The 18,262-nt window shown below is 42.6% G+C and overlaps 1 protein-coding gene across 19 annotated transcripts in view; it reads right to left on the bottom strand.

Annotated features, from left to right (window-relative positions):
- Nucleotides 1-18,262, bottom strand: part of cacna1c (calcium channel, voltage-dependent, L type, alpha 1C subunit) — a 162,039-nt gene that overhangs the window by 67,588 nt on the left and 76,189 nt on the right. For all 19 annotated transcript variants that reach the window (XM_079335637.1, XM_079335626.1, XM_079335635.1 and 16 more), the window contains exon 4: nucleotides 675-814. In XM_079335637.1, coding sequence (XP_079191763.1) covers nucleotides 675-814 — 140 coding nt within the window. The remainder of the gene's footprint in view (nucleotides 1-674; nucleotides 815-18,262) is intronic.

Genomic DNA, 18,262 nt, shown 5'->3' with positions numbered 1-18,262 from the left:
CAGACAGAGATTAACACCTGAGGTTAAAGAAGACCACGTTTCCTATACGAGCCTCTTTATTTAAAGGCCAGGTTTGTAATTTTCTCCAGACACACTTTGTAAGACTTTGGTAGAAATTTTCTTTTCGGTCCTGACGGACAGGAATAGTTCCTGTGCTCTGAAAAATGAACAAATAAAATGTGTTGTCTCTGGAAGTTGTAAGCATGTAAAAACTATCCAAGAGGTACCAATCTGATCAACCAATCATGCCTTCCTGGCTCCCTGATCGTTTTCTAACCCATGCATGCACAAGCTCACACTCGCTTATGGAGCAATGGCGCTAGTTTGTGTAAGTGAGGGGGCGTGGCTTCTGAGGGAGCACAGAGGGGAGGGGGTGGGTGCAGACGGAGCGCTGAGGGAATGCTACTTTACCCTGCCTTTAAAGGTAATTTGTATTCCAAAAGAATACAATATAAAACTGGAAATGTGAAATATCTATAGCATGAATTATTATGTAATTATGCAAAGATACTGTGATGAATTTGCCAATGATGTGCAGATGTTTATAAAAATGTTGGCCAATGCTTTAAAAGCTTGGAAAGAGACAGTAGTGTACAATTACACAGGACTGGCTTTCTTTGTCATTTTGACGCTTTTAAAACTTGAATCATTTCTGAGTGTTTCTGTCTACTCACCCTACGACTACGATGATGAAGTCGAGCAAATTCCAGCCGTTTCTCAGGTAGGCATTGGGGTGGAAGAGCAGGCCGTAGGCTATTACCTTCAGGAAAGCCTCCACTGTGAAGATGATGAGGAACAGATATTCCACACGCTCCTGTTGAGAAACACAAAAAAGGAAGGTTCATTTATTTATCGGAGCGGCGTGCAGGATTTTCAACAGAAGTAAATCCCTTTGCACGGACACAGCATACAGGTATAAATACATTTTAGTCTTTAGATATGTTCACAGAGGTTCAGGTTCATTCACAGTCAAGACTTTATTTACTCCCCTTCTAACAATTAAGGCCTTGTATTTGACTCATGAGTGTTAACAGTACAGGCTGCTTCCTCCGCTTCTGCACTGATTTTATCAACCAGAACAGGCTGTTCTGCTGCTGTTTGTGTGCCTTCTGGTGTGTGTGTGTGTGTGTGTGTGTGTGTGTTTTAGATTATTTTTACGTGAGCATGTATTTGTCTAACTTGTAATCGTGTACACAATCAAAGTATTTTGATTATTTTATAAAAGCGACTCTCTTCCTGTCCTGAGAGGCAACTGTTTAAAGAAAGGAATGCTTGCATGTGTGCATGCATGCATACACACACACACACACACACACACGCACACACAAAACGTTTTTACTACAGAGGTCCACAGATATTGTTGTCATAGAGATGACCCCTGCCTAAAAGGGTCCTGGGAAATGTCCTGGAAAGGCCTTGAGACATAGAGAGAGGATCTTCAGATCATCGTTAACTTCCACTCTTTTCATCATCTGCATAATCATGCTTTAAATTTCTTTTTTTCTATTTTGTCATGTTTATTCCAAGAAGCAGATTATGGGTGGTTCTGAACTCATAAGCTCATGTATAAATTGATCAAGAAATATTCTAAATACAGAAATACTCTCTTCCCTCTATCTCGGCCTGAGAGGAAGACACACGATGTTTTTAATCGAATACTTTATTTAGCTCAGGCTATCAATGTTTGCTTCAATCTGAGTCCCAACTCTTCCTCTCGCGGTTCCCACTCTTTCCCATGGACGTACACACACAGAAGGCCAGAGGTTTGGGACTCAAGGCCGCCCAGGTCCCCTCCCTATGGGATCTGTCAGCTGAACCTAAGGCTTGAAGGACTCTGCGTCCACATGGCTCCAACTTTAGCAAAATAACATCACAAGCTGATAGGAGGGTTAGTAAATAATCTCCAGCTTTCATAAAAGATTCTATACCAGGTGCAGGCGTCCATATGTCACAGGGGTTTTATTAAGGCCTTTATCAGAGCATTGTCCTGTAGGAAATATTTTAAAGGGGTATACTAACCTCCTCATTATAGTATTTATTAGGGCTGGGAATCTTCAAAAGGTTCAATTCGATTTCATTTCTTGGGGTTATGATTCGATTCATAACGATTCAGGATGCATAAATCCATGGATTCAAGGTCTATTTATGAATCAGTACACACTTCAGGATCGACTCCACTCATCTGTGAGACTGGCTGAATTTCTTGGTTTTCTATTTGGCATTCTACTGAGTTCAGGAGCGACTCTTATTTTAGGATGCTCAACATGTCACATGGCTGTCATCATTACGATGTTCAACTTGGATGGCTTGTCTTTAACAGCTACAGTAGGCGGTGATAAAGCCCAAAGAGCATGTGAGTGTAAGATTAGTTTGTGTACACAAAGGCTGCATTAAGATGGTTCCTCTTAAGGCCGAGGTTAGTTTAACATAAGAACAGCTACACAAACAACCTTCTCAGTATGACGAGAGGCGGTGTCACACTACGATCAGGTCACACACATATCGTACACAGGGCCAGGAGAGGCAGTCACTGTTTTCACATGACAACTGTGGTTTCCCTGTCAAATGGGTAAGTAGTGTTTGAAGGCTGGTTGTTTATTTGACATCTAAAGCATTTGATTCTCAGCAGCTGTAACCACACCGACTCCTGGATATTGATAAAAGAATCATGCGCTGACATAATGTTCTCAATGAGGTGATTATCATATAATCTGGGATTTGGGTTTTTTTTTCTCCCACACTTGGAAATGTTCAAGGAAGCTTGACAAAGGAGGAAATGGGCTGAATAATAATGTGGATATTTTCATTTGCACATTTTGACAGACAGCCGACTTGAAATGCAGGTTGAGTTTTCTGCACCTGAAAGCTGTCTTAATTTTGTTTTTGTTTCCAACCTCCTCTCTTTTCAATTCACGTCCATCCGGTGAACTTTGATGGCACAGAAGTATCCAGTTCAAAGACTTGGATCAAGATTTCCACATTAAACACCTGTCTTCTGATGTGTGTGTGTATTTTGTATTTTATTTATATTCATCATAGGATCTGCAGACTCTCCAACACACGGTGACACGAAGAGTCTTTGTGGAAGTAATTAATTTAACACACACACACACACATCCCTATGATAACACAAAAGCGCCCTTTAAAACACGCACAGACACACAGAACCAGGCTGTGAATCTGCCAGTGACAGCCAGACAGTGCGATGCTCAGATGAATAAAACAGAGAAAAACATCTGGTTGGAACAGCTCAGCCTGACGCACACACAAAGACACACAGACAGACTTCTCTGCCTCCTTTCCATCCGTTCATTCTGACCCCATGAAGGGCAAAATCCATAAGGGCCACAACTAATCTTGTTAGTGACTGGAAAGAAATGAGACAGAAAAGATGAGAGACTGAGGGGAGAGGTGGACGGATGGATATGAGAGAGAGAGAGAGAGAGAGAGAGAGAGAGAGAGAGAGAGAGAGAGAGAGAGAGAGAGAGAAAGCTGAGAGACGGATAGAAAGGTGAGTGGGTGGGAGCAATAATTCAGTTAACTGTGATAGGTCAACCAAACCGCCTATCCATCAAATAGACCAGATTATGGTATCGACATTCTTCCCTTCAGACAATGTTTTCATTCACCACAACCTTCTATGTATGTATGTGTGTGTGTGTGTGTGTGTGTGTGTGTGTGTGTGTGTGTGTGTGTGTGTGTGTGTGTGTGTGTGTGTGTGTGTGCGTGTGTGCGTGCGCTTCAAGACAGGATTACCGATTAGGCAGTTTAGAGGTAAAAAAACAACAACACAGTCTGGTCAGCGTTTATCTGTGTGCGTGTGTGTGTGTGTGTGTGTGTGTGTGTGTGTGTGTGTGTGTTTACATTTTAAACAGAACCCCTGAGCAAAGACGACCACTGACTCAACTATGGAAACATCAAACAGGAGCAGCAGCACAGAGTCCTGCATATTCCGCATTTACAGAACATACAGAACACAAAGATGATGAAAACCCTGAGATCAAATTATTTCATGGAATTGTTGCATATCTGAACTCCTCCTAGCTTCGTAAACAGAGGCACTTTTCCCTGCTCAGACAGGAAATATTTCTGTACAACTACAAAGTCTGCAACAGCCAACATCCGGTAATGATTTATTCAGAGGCAGCGACCACAGGGAGACGAAGTACAAGGTCTGCAGTGAACATTGTTAGTGTACATCCTATTAGCCGGCTAATGATGCAACTGTTGTGAAGGAGAAGGAAATATACATTAAGTTCTGTACGATTTTAGAAAGTAATGACTTCTAGCTCTCACAAAACATTTTTCAAATTCCTATCCGCAGTTTTCACATTTCCTATTTGCAGTTATATGGGGCTCAGTGGAGCTCTCTGCTACCCATACATGCATTGGAGACCTCACAGTGATGAAAACAGGCCACAGGTGCTGCACAACTCCGCTGCTCCGCTGGAATCTTTTTAATCAAACCATCGATGCACAAGCTTCATTTACTGAACTGAATATACTGTTTACGTCGTTTTCTTTAAACGCTTGATTATGACGTCATGAGGGAGAAAAGATGTTGTTGTATCCCAGCACAGCTCGCAATACACAATGAATGGATGAATTTTCTAATCGGGTCAGGTCGCGTGCATTGGCCGATGTTGGAGGTGGTTAAATGAAGGCGGGTGTGTCAGCAGTTTTAACTGTTATATTGGTCGCACCAGTACAAAAAAGTTGTGCATTGTAAACAATTATCTCGTACAATGGGAGATCTCATTCCCTACTTTTTAAAATCAGAGCGTCCCTTTCGAAGATGCAGGCACTGACTTCCGGAAAGTTCAGAGGGCTCTTCTCTTCCGCTCTCTCACTTATTGTTGTTTCTTCTCATCCCTTACTTCCATGTCTTCACCTCCACTCATTCTTCCCCTCTGTGGGTACCAACCATGAGTTACCATAGAGACCAAGATGGGCTCCAATGTTGCCATGGAAACTGTGTGCTGCAGCATTACACTCTCTCCATCTCTCTGTGTCACTGTCTCTCTCCTCCTCCTCCTCTCACACACACACACACACAGACACACACACAGACACACACACACACACACACACACACACACACACACACACACACACACACACACACACAGACACACACGCGCACACACATTGATGACACTGATTAGTATTGTACCAAGAATATTCACAGCACATAAGCCTAATTACTACTCCTCTGTCAGCATGCAGACTTCCTATTGTGTGTCTGTGTGTACAACATCCATACCAAGGTGCTGTCTCTGTGTGTGTTTATTACAGCGTGTGTCACTGCATGTGTAAAGATGTGAGTTTCTGCCTGTTCCAGTGATTCATGTCATATACTTAACACCAGTTGATTGTTAAACTGAGGCTTATGTGAAACATGAGCATGTCATTGTGTACTCAGGCCACTGCTTGAAGTGAGTACAATGCAATAATAGTTCTGCATATTATAAGCGGTTTAGAAGTATATAACAATGTAAGCGTTTCAGTGAGTGTTAAGGGGCTTCTTTATGTAATATGCTCAGTCACTGTAAAGGAGTACACAACTCATCATACTGTAATTATGGTTTATCTTTCATGTTCCCGCAATGAGGGATTAATAGACTTTTTCAACAGAGCCTGAAATTTAAGGTTAAGTTTTGGGTCAGTGTGCAAAATTGGTCTGCTGTTGTTTTCTGTATTGGTGTAATTGGCTCAAAGAAGGATAGCGGCGTGTAATCAAGACTGACTTTCTTCAAGAGAAGAGCTGGAGATAAATAATGTTGTATTTAGTTTGGATGTGAAATCCACAACAGAGAAAATTGTGGCTCATAGTCATTGTCTCAGTAAGATGAAGCCTGTGAAGTGAGGGAATGTCCACCTACCAAACTCTCCATCCTCTCCTCTGTGAGGACATCAAGCTTTCCAAGTTTTCTGAAGTTATTCAAGAGAGAAGGAGTGGAGCGGAGTCCTGAGGTCAAAGAGTGCACTTTCCTCTGTAATAGGGCGGCACAATGAATGGAGCAACACTTTGTTAAAACATCTAGTGTTATGGCTTTGTTGAAAAAGGGCCTTAAAGGCGTGTTTAACTTTGATAACACAGGCTGAGATATTGTCGCTCATATTTGTCAGTTTGTCTTGGCTCTGTGAACAGAGATGGAGAATCCTGTTGTCCTTTCTCCTCTCACTGTCACTGCATGCTGAAACAAGTCTCAGAGTGGAAGTAAAACATCAATAAACTGCTTCAGGAGAAAAAAAAATAAACAAAACAAAACTTTTTAACCATTTTACCTGATGGAATGACGAGGTTATGAAAAAAAACCCCTCAACTCATATAGGAGCGGGGGGGGGGGGGGGGGATTGGGTGGGCATGAGTAGATTACTTTTAGGATAGTCGATAAATTGTGTCTTTGTTTTTTCTCCACCTTTCCTTTCTCTCCCCCACTCTCAGTGCTACTTACTTCATTCTCTCGTTCTGCAGTAGTTCTAGTCTCAAGATGATCTCTATTTCATTACCTCGAGTGTCGAGGGGTTAAATCACCAAGCGAAAAGAAACAATGTCTTCCCACTCATGAAGACACAGCAGTGACTGTTTGATACTCTCTCTGTCTTCTCCATGTCCACTTTACCTTTACCTAGACGTGGCTTATGATTAATGTGTTATCCCGGCTTACACTACATTTTTTCCAAGCAAAGGTTGATGGTAAATCTTCTCTGATTCAGTTGTAAGCTAATGCTAGCTCATTTCGTTATGTTAGCTAAATTCAGCTTTACTCATGTTTGCATCCATCACCATTGTTTTTTTAAGGCTATTCTTGCAGCAGTCTGTTTCAGATGGTTCAACTATAACCTGAGACAGAATGTGAAAAGGGTGATTAGACTCACAATGTTAATCCTACAAAAGGAAAAAGTTACCCAGTTTCAAAAAAGAAAACAAATTGGAACACACAGTGAACATGCTTTGAATATGGCAGCAGCACACATCCAACGTGAATGTCATTAACGTAAGATCCAATCTGAGCGCCTTCAGATGAGGATTATGTTTGATCAAGGATTATACTGGTGTGTGCTTGAGCGTGGCCATGTGGGTTTGAAAGAGGATTGTGTTATCGTCATCAGTAACCTTCGACACTTGACACAAAGACAGATGACTTTTAGCCATGGATAATCGTTCAGCTTTCTGTGCTCTCTTGATCCCCACACTTCCACATGCTGCACATGTGCTGTGCTTCTATTGATTAGTGAGCCATTGTTTCTCCTGCTCTGCATGTGTGGAAGTGTGGCACATGAAGCCTTCTCATACTTTGTTTTGTAAAACAAACCATGTTTTGGGATTTTTTACATTAATGGGGAATGGGCCGCCTTATAGCATCTATTTATTTGCTTCTTTTTTTCTTCAACCTTCTGACTGTAAAAGTGTACAGAAAGTGGAATAACTCTTGTTTCCTGGCAACCGGCCCTGTAGCTTGCCGAGGATGGAGAAAGAGAGGAAGATAGAAAAAAGTTGACATAAAGAAAGGTTCATGTTGGCTGGATGTGTGTGCATGTGGCAAAAAAGTTGACTGAACATCTGGCTAATGTTTATGAAAGGTTGTTCCAACCAAAGTCATGAAAATTATTTACCAAGTTATTTTACAAAGCTTTCATAAGATGTTAATAAAAGACAGTTGACAATCAGTTGGATTTGTGTGTAAGGACCTAAAAGAGTTAAATGAAAGAATGTACAGCCTCAAACAAATCTGACAATACAGATCAACAAAGATCCCGGAAAAATGTCACCTGCTCGCTGTGCTAACTCTCTACACACACAGACACAAGTCTCAATTTCTCTCTATCTCGTGCAGAGAATGTCACAAACTATTTATCACTTCCTCTGTCAATGTCGTTCACTCTCACACGGGAGCCTGTAATCTGTCCACCTCCAGCTTCAGCCTCTCTGTAAACAAACCTTGTCAAGATTCTTTGGGCAAACAGACACTTACTGAGCTGCTTTCCAGCTTTTATTTCTCTTTTTTAAATCAATAATTCAATCACCCACTTCATGTAGCTGCTATTCATTTTATAGGTCACAAGGGCTAAAGCCTATCCCAGCATGCACTGCTTGGCAGGCTGGACAAATACCCTGAGTGAGAATCATCCTAACCTGCTCGTCTTTGACATGGGAGGACATCCATACTGTTTTTTTAAACTACCTGTGAGAACACTGGTGAGGGGGGGGGAGTGCAGTGTTTCTCACAGAAGAACACTTTACCTGGGCGGTGGAGGTAGCAGGGACTGTTTTGTTAATCTGCTACTTTTATATCTGTCCTTCTTTTTTCTCTTATCAATGCTGCACCAGCAGTACACAAAAGACGCTTGTTTTAAAAGTCACACTTTATGTTCTGTTATCATGTCAGGTGATCTGGGTGTGAGAAGGCTCATTGATGACGATGCGATTTGTAACAGCTTCTTAAATTTGTCACATCCCCGGGTTAAGTGTCTCTTTATTTCAGTTTCCCTCTTGTATCATGTCCTGTGCTTGTGTTTTACTTTGTTACTTACCCCGTGTCTCGTTTCAGGTCCGTTGGCTGCGTGCCCTTCCCCCAGTGTTTCCCAGCCTGCTGATTACCTGATGTGTCTCACCTGTGTCTTGTTAACTCCACCCCCCCTGTTCAGTATGTAGTGTCTGTGTTTTCCCTCATTCTGTGCCAGTTCGTATTGTCATTGACTTTCATTCCAGCACTATAATATTCTTGTTAACTTTATCTGACCACTTTCTGTTTTTTGACCTGCCTTTTGGATACCTTTGCCTGTCTGTTTTGGATAACCGTGTACCGACCTGTTTTTGGATTAAAAGGATTTACCATCTGCTTCTGAGTGTCGAGTTGTGCATTTGGGTTCCTCGTTTATGGTTCAGTGTGACAAAATTAGAGGTGCAGCAAAGCCTCTCCAGAAAAAACATTGAAATCAAGGCATGAGAAGCTTCACTTTAGACATGAATGTTGCATTCACTGCAGGGTTCTCTCTCTCTCTCTCTGATGCTGTGATTCTCTCTTGCTCTCTCTTGGTTTTGCTGCACCTTGATAACAAGCCTCCCTACAGGAGGCTCACCTGTTGTGTAAACGGAGTCACAAGGAAAACGTTTTACACCCAGAGTTTTGCTGTGCTGCACAGAGCACCCAAAATCTCAGTTAAGGAAAACTCTAAAGCCTTTTATAAATCCACTTCCCTGAATGTGTGTGCATAGTTTACAGATCCTTGTGCCCGTCCAATTGTCTGTCTCTCACTCTTGTGCATGCAGCAATTAATTAAAAAAGGTCGGAAACTTTGGCGGCCATATATAGACAGCATATTCAGGCGGCTCGCCCGAGTATCATCGATGTGTGGAATTCAGTCCTAGAGAGAATCCATCATGCCTTATAGACAGTGTGTTTGTGTATGTGAGTGTGTGTGTGTGTATAAATGAGTGTGTATCTGGACTCTGAAAGGAAGGCAACTGGTACCCTTGAGAGAGGAGAAGGAGAGAAAGAAAGCAGGTGGTGACAGGAAGAGAAAGAAAAGATAATGTATAAAGTGTCCGTCGAAGGAGAACAATGAAGCCAAGGTGAACGAGTAGAACATGCTGCTTTCTTTCTGTTTCCAGTCATCCCTCCATCCCAGCTTACACCCTCTCCTTTTATAGGTTTGTGTGTTGACTTATCACGACTTCTCCTCTACCACACAGGGAGACACATTCACGCCCAGTTACACTGTGCCAGTCATGTATATAAGCATACACACACACACACACACATGCACACACACATAGGCAGAGATACGAGTGAAGACAAAGTGAGATGACACAAAAACACGAAGATCTGTGTAGTGCATCAAGATCAGAGTAGCTGCTCGCTTAACTGACAGGCCAAGATAGATTACTATACTCTTTAAGTCATGGCATGACTCACGGTGTGTGTTTGATAGGGTGTGTTAGTCATCTAATATGCCTCTTGGCCTGTGAGGAAGAGACAGAGAGAATGAAAGGTGGTAGAAAAATGAGAAGAAAGCACGGCTCAATATTAAAGTAGTATATCAAAAATAACAGAATTATTCAACAGTTAACAATTGTCTTCCCATTTGAGCTTTTTCTGAAACCTGTTGACGTTTCATCATACTGTTGTATAGTCAGCTGAGGGAATGAGATTATATCCCAGAATGACAGCCGGTTTGCATGGTGCCGTATTCCTGACTGGCTGAAGACAGATGGAGTCTCCGTCAAATTTGAGTCAAAGTTGCTCGATGAGTTTTCTGTTGTGATTTCATAATGAACAGGGGCTAAGATACACATTGTTCTATTGATCAATTAATTACTATTGAACCACAGCTGAAAGTGAACCAGCCATTTGAACGTGTGATCCAGGAGTCAATCATTTTAAAAGGTTTTTCCATAACAACTTTGATGCTTCTAAATCACAGTTGGTTCCAGATGCAGGAGGTCAAACACAATCATTGAAGCTACTGATAATCAAACATAAGCGGAGCACACCTTTATGGGGACCTGAGCGTACCTTCTCGCCCTCCACCTACTGAGATCAAACACTATGTGAGTGTGTATGGAGAAGTACTGTCCACATAGTGTCTCCTCAGATATGAAGGTCGGTGAAAAGCCTTGAAAATATTGGAAGAATCATTTTATGGAGCTGAGAGATAATATGGTATATCTAAAAGGACTGATAGGATATATTTTATTGAGAAGCTGAGACTACACCTGATGTTTACACATTTTGAAAACAAACCATGCATGTATCATTGGATTTTAGGGGACTCTGACAGTAGCTCTGGCATGGATTAACCCTTTTAGATACAGAGCTCTGATGGTCACTAGAATCACAAAGAAATATTGATCAACTCCTTAAACGTAATTAATGCCATGTCCTGCTGTTTCTCAATGTCCAACATTTGAACAGAAGTTCTTCCTGGAAGAAGAAAAAAAAACCTAAGCTGTCTCTCTCTCCATCTCTCTGTGCTGAATTGGTTGTTTTGCTCCTATCACAACCAAACACACCACTCTATCTCCCCGCAGAGCGCTGGAAAAGCCCCGTCTATGAATGACTGTGCGTGTTTGCGCGTGTGTAGAGAATTGCTCTATCATTCCTCCCCTGGTTAATGTCCATTGGAGCGAGACCAGAGCACAACACGGTGAAAATGGAGAAACAGAAAGACAATAGGAAACCACTGATTTATTTGTGTGTGTGTGTGTGTGTGTGTGTGTGTGTGTGTGTGTGTGTGTGTGTGTGTGTGTGTGTGTGTGTGTGTGTTTGTGGGACAAACTAAAATTAAAAGACAGATTGAAGTTGTCCATAGATTTAGGAGCACTGTAACTGAAATGCTCATTGTTTCTAAAAGCAACTCAGTTCCTAAAAGTAAGAGGTCATTGTGTGCATTGATTACGTGTTTTTAGAAGGTGTCGTTCAGCATCGTTCAAGCAGATTTTGTCATGTATACATTTCATGTATTTTGTGTTGTGGCCACCAGATAACCGAACCACAAACCAAAAAGGCAAATATCCGTCAGCAATATACAAGTGTGCCGGCTGTTTTGGTTCTTTTAATGAGCTTGTGTTGAGTTTATAATGACATCATGAGGTTACCTGGCTTGTCAATAGGCAGAAACAGTTATTAAAGTTTTCCTGAAGTACTTCATAACCACAAAAATAGCACGCAAGTATATGGAAACTATGGCAACTAGCGATCTCTTTTTCCTCAGTAAGAAGTAATCATCTGTCTTCGACAACAAATGGACTATGGGAAATGTTGGACGATTATGAATCAAAACACCAGCATGCTGCCCCCTGACCTCCTGAATCACCATGATTAATGATTAAATGTCCTAGCTCTCCTACTGGTGCCATAGCAATGCCACCATGACACCCATATAAGATAAGCTTTAAACACCCACTCTCCTTCTGTTACCATAGAAGCACTGAGGAAGAGCGAGCCACAAGCTATAAAAAGACAAACTTTGTTTTGCAGAAAGAGAAAAGTAAAATGTAAAAAAGAAAGTAATGAAGATTAGGAGGAGAGGGAGGAGGGGAGGAAAGGTTTGCAGCTCTTCTTCGTTGGTATTTCACATATTTGACTAAAGCAGGTTTTAGCTGACAGGTCAAAGGAGAAAGAGCAGCCAGTCTTCTGTTTCTGTCTGATTCTGTGAAACTCGACCTCCTCTGCTCTCTTCATCAAACCTGAACGAGACTTTCTCTGCGTTTTTCTCTCTCAGATGTGTCATGTCTCAGGATTATTGATCTCACTGTTGATTACTTTTAAAGCTGTGCGATGGCAAATCCAATTCTCAAGTGCATTTTTAGTAACTGCAAAGGGGATGAAGATGGGTTTAGTTGAAAAGACTTAAACAACATGTTGGGTGTACTACTTCTTAATTGTTCGAGAGCTCAAAGTGACATATTTAAAATGTGTTTCATCGAAACCAAGAATCCAAAATGCTAAAAATCCAAAAGAATAAATACAAACTTTTCTTGATATAGTTCAAGTTAGAAGGACATGGCATTTCTTTCCCTACATCTCTGATAATTAAAGTAAAACAGGTATTTATAAATGGAGAGGATTGGAAGGAGAGCTTGGTGAACCTGCACAGCGTCACACAGGAGGAGAGCATGAAGTCTGACACGCTGTCAGCTGATCAGTATCAGCTGACTCACTTTATGTAATGTGACACATTTTCTCTCTCGCTGTCCTCTGATCATTCATGCCGCTCCTGCTGCTCTGACTGCTTCTGCTGATTTATTCCTCTGGCACCCCCGGCTTCATCCCGTTATGATTTCTCACTTAAAATAGCTCGCGATAGCGTCTGTCCTGCCTTGCGTAGAATGTATACTCCACGTCTCTGTGATACTCCATGAGTCTGCTGGGCTCCTCTCTGTATACACCACAGGGGTTTATTACTGTGTCCCCTGCAGAATTTATTCCATGCTGCTTGGTAGAATTTGGGCTGCTTCCTTAGGGCTAAAGCTTCTTACACTTCTTCCTTCTAATCCTGAACAACTTCTTCCTTCCTCTGCTGTTTAACAAACAAAAGTCAGTCCCTGCCTCCTTCCTCCTGGAGCCAAACAAATGAATAATAGTATGTTTACCATACCTTGGCAACCATCAGGGACAATGTGTCCGGTCTTGAGCTGTCTGTATGTATTTCTCAGATCAAAGGCTCACGCACCACCTACACTCTTCGTTTCAGCTCAGTAGGGAACATAATGGATGTGGCCTGTGGCCCTGTTACTGTACGGACATGGTCATCATTAACTACATGAAAGACACACAGACATACATCTCGCAGCACAGAGACATACAGACAAAATACAACTCCCACATTCACCAGTCGAGCCAGCATAATTAGGTGGTTACCTTGTGTGGGTCTGTCCGTGTGGAAGCAAGAGTTTATGTTATGTGCCGATGCTGTAATTATAGGACGACATATAAAAAGATAAAGAAGGAGACTGCAGGGAGGAAAAGTGACAAAAAGTCAATGAAACATAAGGATTAAAACAATCACTATGAAAGAAACCTGAACAAGTTGGGAAAGACATTGAGACCAGAAAATAAAAGAGTCTTTGTTTTTTAGAAAATCCCATGATCTCTTCCAAAAAAAAAAAAGAAAGAAAACTGACGCATCACAGAACATTTACGGCCAAGCAGCTCTGGCACTGACGCGTGTAAAAAAGTTTGCTGAAACAGTAAAACCAGCAAAAAAGATTTGGTACTTTGTCATCCTGATGGGGTCAGTATGATGCAGCTCTGCTGGGATGTGTGTTTTTTTTTTTTTTTTGACTGGGTAGTGCTTTAGTGCAGAGTTTGATGCTGACTTGGGTCTTTAAAAAACGTTTGGCTGGTCTGTGCTTTGACTGATTCTGCTCGCACTGTGAGCGCGTGCAAGGGAATGTTCCATTCTGTGAGTTTGTGTGTTTTAACGTGTGCTTGTGCTCCACATTTTATTCTAACATGTGTCAATGCATGCTTGGAAAAAATGCCAACCTCTTTATATGTGTGTTTTTGGATACAAGAACATAATGATGCAGAGTTTATGTCTGCACTGTTTAACAGTGCGCACGCCTGTGTTTACCATATTCAAACCACATTCATGACTTTTACGCTTAACTTGACTTTAAAGTCATTGTTAAGGTAACACTGAAACTTCCATCCATCCATCCATTTTCTGCCGCTTATCCGGGGCCGGGTCGCGGGGGCAGCAGTCTAAGCAGAGACACCCAGACTTCCCTCACCCCAGACACCTCCTCCAGCTCTTCCGCTGGGACCCCGAGGCGTTCCCAAGCCAGCCGAGAGACATAGTCTCCACGGGTCTACCACGAGGCCTCCTCCCGGAGGGACATGCCCGGAACACCTCCCTAGAGAGGCGTCCAGGGGGCATCCGGACCAGATGCCCGAACCACCTCAACTGACTCCTCTCGATGTGAAGGAGTAGCGGCTCTACTCCGAGCTCCTCCCTGGTGACCGAGCTCCTCACCCTATCTCTAAGCGTGCGCCCAGCCACCCTACGGAGGAAGCCCATTTCGGCCGCTTGTATCCGAGATCTCGTTCTTTCGGTCATGACCCAGAGCTCATGACCATAGGTGAGGGTAGGAACGAAGATCGACCGGTAAATCGAGAGCTTCGCCTTTCGGCTTAGCTCCTTCTTCACCACGACGGACCGATACAGCGACCGCATGACTGCAGACGCCGCACCGATCCGTCTGTCGATCTCACGCTCCATCTTCCCCCCACTCGTGAACAAGACCCCGAGATACTTAAACTCCTCCACCTGGGGCAAGGACTCCCCACCGACCCGAAGGGGGCAAACCACCTTTTTCCGGTGAACACTGAAACTTTTTGTCTTTTAACCCCTCTCTGCACAATGACTGAGGTTGTTTTCTTTAGAAACCTCTTCTGTTTTGGTTTTGAAAAGACTTCATAAGTCAAAACTGCAAAGAACAATTATAACTGCTTTCAATGTAAACACAACAAATAGAGTTTGTTCAGGTGAAATTGCAGGACTTTATGGTGATTCATGAGAAGCTGTTGTTTTCTGCCGATTGTAAAGGTTAACATATTAGTCACTGTTCCATCAAGTTCCTGTGACGTGAATGAAGCTTTAATTGAAATGATGACATGTTCACACTCAAAATGTGAAGTCTTTAAGAGCGCCAAAACAAATGGAAAACATGAGGGGGAAAGAAAGAAAGCACAAAACCAACTTTGTTAAACAACGTGAATGACGAGCGAATGTGAAAGCTTTTCAATGAACGCCGCTCTGCTGTGGCTCATATTACTGCGAGTCGCCTTCACTTAATTACACATGTCTTAAGTCATCAAATCAGTTTGTCTTCGAAATCAATTCCTGGAACATTTAACCTGTTTGGTGATACATTAAAGACAGAGAGGGAGTAACCCAGAGTGAGTGTAGAAAGTGCAGGGCATGAGACGCCAAGGATAAGACCAATCAGTCAATCAATGTGCATTGTTGCATATGAATAGAGATCTGATTTATTGACATTATGTTTAAGAAAAGCAGCCAAGGCTCACATGTAGTGATCACATCACGTTTGCGGCAGTTAGCTTTGATGTGAAACATGATGCTTCGAACAGCCCCGCAGTCTAAATGAAGTAAGACAGCGTCGCTTAGGGAGATATAAAAACGGAAGAGATGGAGGGAGAGACGGGGAATAAAATGTCTCTGTCTTTTTTACCCTTGCTGTCTTTTTCTGCACATGGTGTCTCGACAGTGTGCGTGTGTGTGTGTGTGTGTAATGTGAGATGAGGCATGAATGATAATGGATATTGGACTGTCACACACACATACAAACACAGAGGCAGCGGGGACGCACTGTTCAGCCAGACAGCAGTATATCACACAGAGTCAGGACACAAGGACACACTCTACCTTCCTCCCTTTCCTCCCTCGCCCCAACCCTCCTCGTACGTTTTTCACTTTTCTCCGCACACACTATCGCACACATACTCTTTGTTTGTATTAAAAGTCTTGATTTCAACTTTCTCGCACAAACTTTTTTCTGTTTGTAATGCCTTTGGAATGCTGTTGTACATTACAGACACATCTGTGTGTGAGTGTGTGTGTGTGTGTGTGTGTGTGTGTGTGTGTGTGTGTTGCAAATCTGTCTGTACCAGTGACTTGTTAAAAGCTGTTTTTGCACGCCAACGTTTTTGATTGAATCAGTTCAATTGGCTCATCTTTGGTCCCCTTGTGCTCGTGTGTGTGTATCTTTGTGCGTGTGCATGAGTGTGTGTGTTTGTGTGCAAGAGTTGGCCTCTAATTAGCCTTCCACCCAGCGTTGTGATCTAACCCCCTGCTGAGTCTGGCATGTGGACCGGCTCTTGCTGTCCGTTCCTCCATCATTATCACACTTTGTTTCGTCTGCTTAACTTTTCTTGGTTTTTCTTGCTGCCCGAGCAGAAGGACGACGGTTCCTTCAGTGCAACATCGATTCCTTTCCCAAACAATAACACATACAACAAAAGATTTGACGAGGTCCACGATGCCGGACCTCAAACAGCAAATGATCCTGAGTTTGTCTCATCACTGTTTTCAACTCCTCGGATAAGCACATTTTCAAAACATGACTTCCTGCTTCTCGCTATTTCAGTCATTGTTGCTGTCATACGTGTGCCTCTCTATATCTCTATGGACACTGACAGACACAGGCATTAAGTTAAATACACACGAAGCATCAACTGAAACATTCAGTATGGTGGTCAATGTATTTCCTCCATTTAGAAGTGAACATGGTGTATGTACAGGAACAATACATTTATATTCCTGTGTCAGTGCTGTAAAACAAATTGATGAAGGTGGCCCGGTAACACAAAAGTCGCTAACAGTATTTAACCTGCACACTGATCATTCTGTCTCAGTCTTGGCATTCAACAGCTAAGCTTTTCCTTTAAGCAACTCTGTTAATGCTCGGCAGCTTAGTGGCTGATCAGTCAAGCGTTGTTGGCACGCCTCGTCCAGTTTTCATTTCTTACAAAACAACAACAGAACAAGTCTCTAAAGAAGGGCTATTTTTAATGTTCCTAAATGCTTATCTGACAATCATCCTCATAAGATATTTTTAAGGTATCACTGCAATTGCATCACAATTTAAATCTTGTTATGTCTGATGTGTGAAGAAACCGAACAAACTGCATGTAAGCCTGCTTCCTGATCGACTCTACAGCCGGTGTTTATCACCATGGCAGCCTCGACCTCTCCCCTCTATTGGAAGCACAGCTGGAGGGTGAATAGCTTAATGATTGGCTAAAGGGCGATGCCACTAAACCATCCTCATTTCAACACAATGATGTCAACACAGAGATGCACAAACACCCAAATAAGCATCATCAGCATGTCTTCATCAAACATTGAGTATAAGAGACTCATACACAATCCATTAAGGCTTTTCTGTCAGGTCAATATGAATGTCCTGTCATGTCTTCCTCCTTCTGTTTGTATTCCATGAAGTTCACATCATATTAATGCATTATTTTATGTCGTTCCATAAATCATTTGCATATTTGACATAACTCTATACTGTTTCTGATGTCTTCATATCTACATACAATAAATGCCATCGATATAAACACCCTCCTCCCTGCGCTCTTTCCCTCCAGAGCATGCCTATTAGTTCAGCTTGCTTGGTGTGTGATGGAGCCTGTCCCCTCCGGACCCCCAGAGACCCCGCTGGAGCTGCCATGGAACCTCTGATTCATCCATCTTCCAGCAGATGGCAGGAATCTGACCCGAGAGGCGATGTCCATGCTTACTCCCCAGAGCCACTGTGGCTGAAAGGGTGGAAGAGGAGGACTAGTGGCAGATGACAGGTAGGATACTTCACAGATAAAGAGAGGGAAGAGCTTTTCTGAGAGGTGGAGGGTGGACAAGAACGTACTTGTGAAACTGTATAAGAAGGGAGGTTTGTTGCTGCAAGTGTGTGAGTAGTCCTTATTCTCAGATACAATAACAGAGAGCACCTTTGCAGCAAAAAATGATCTTTTTATCCCACCACAACCCCCCCCCCCAGGAGTGATCTGTTATCTTGTGGCCTTCTCTGCTCTGTGTGTGTGGCAGGAAAAAGAAGCAACCATGGAGCTAAATGGAGATTTCATGGTACAAAGCTGATAAACTAAAAGCACAGTTTAAGGGCACCAGGGTTAATAAGCATTCAGCAAAACAGATTTAAAGGGCTGCATGTAATCCCCCAACATAAGCACACAAAAGACACACCGGGCATACACAGGTACCAAAA

Source organism: Symphodus melops, assembly GCF_947650265.1.
Source record: "Symphodus melops genome assembly, chromosome: 22".
Taxonomy (NCBI): Eukaryota; Metazoa; Chordata; class Actinopteri; order Labriformes; family Labridae; genus Symphodus; species Symphodus melops.
This window is presented reverse-complemented; position numbering and strand designations above follow the sequence as displayed.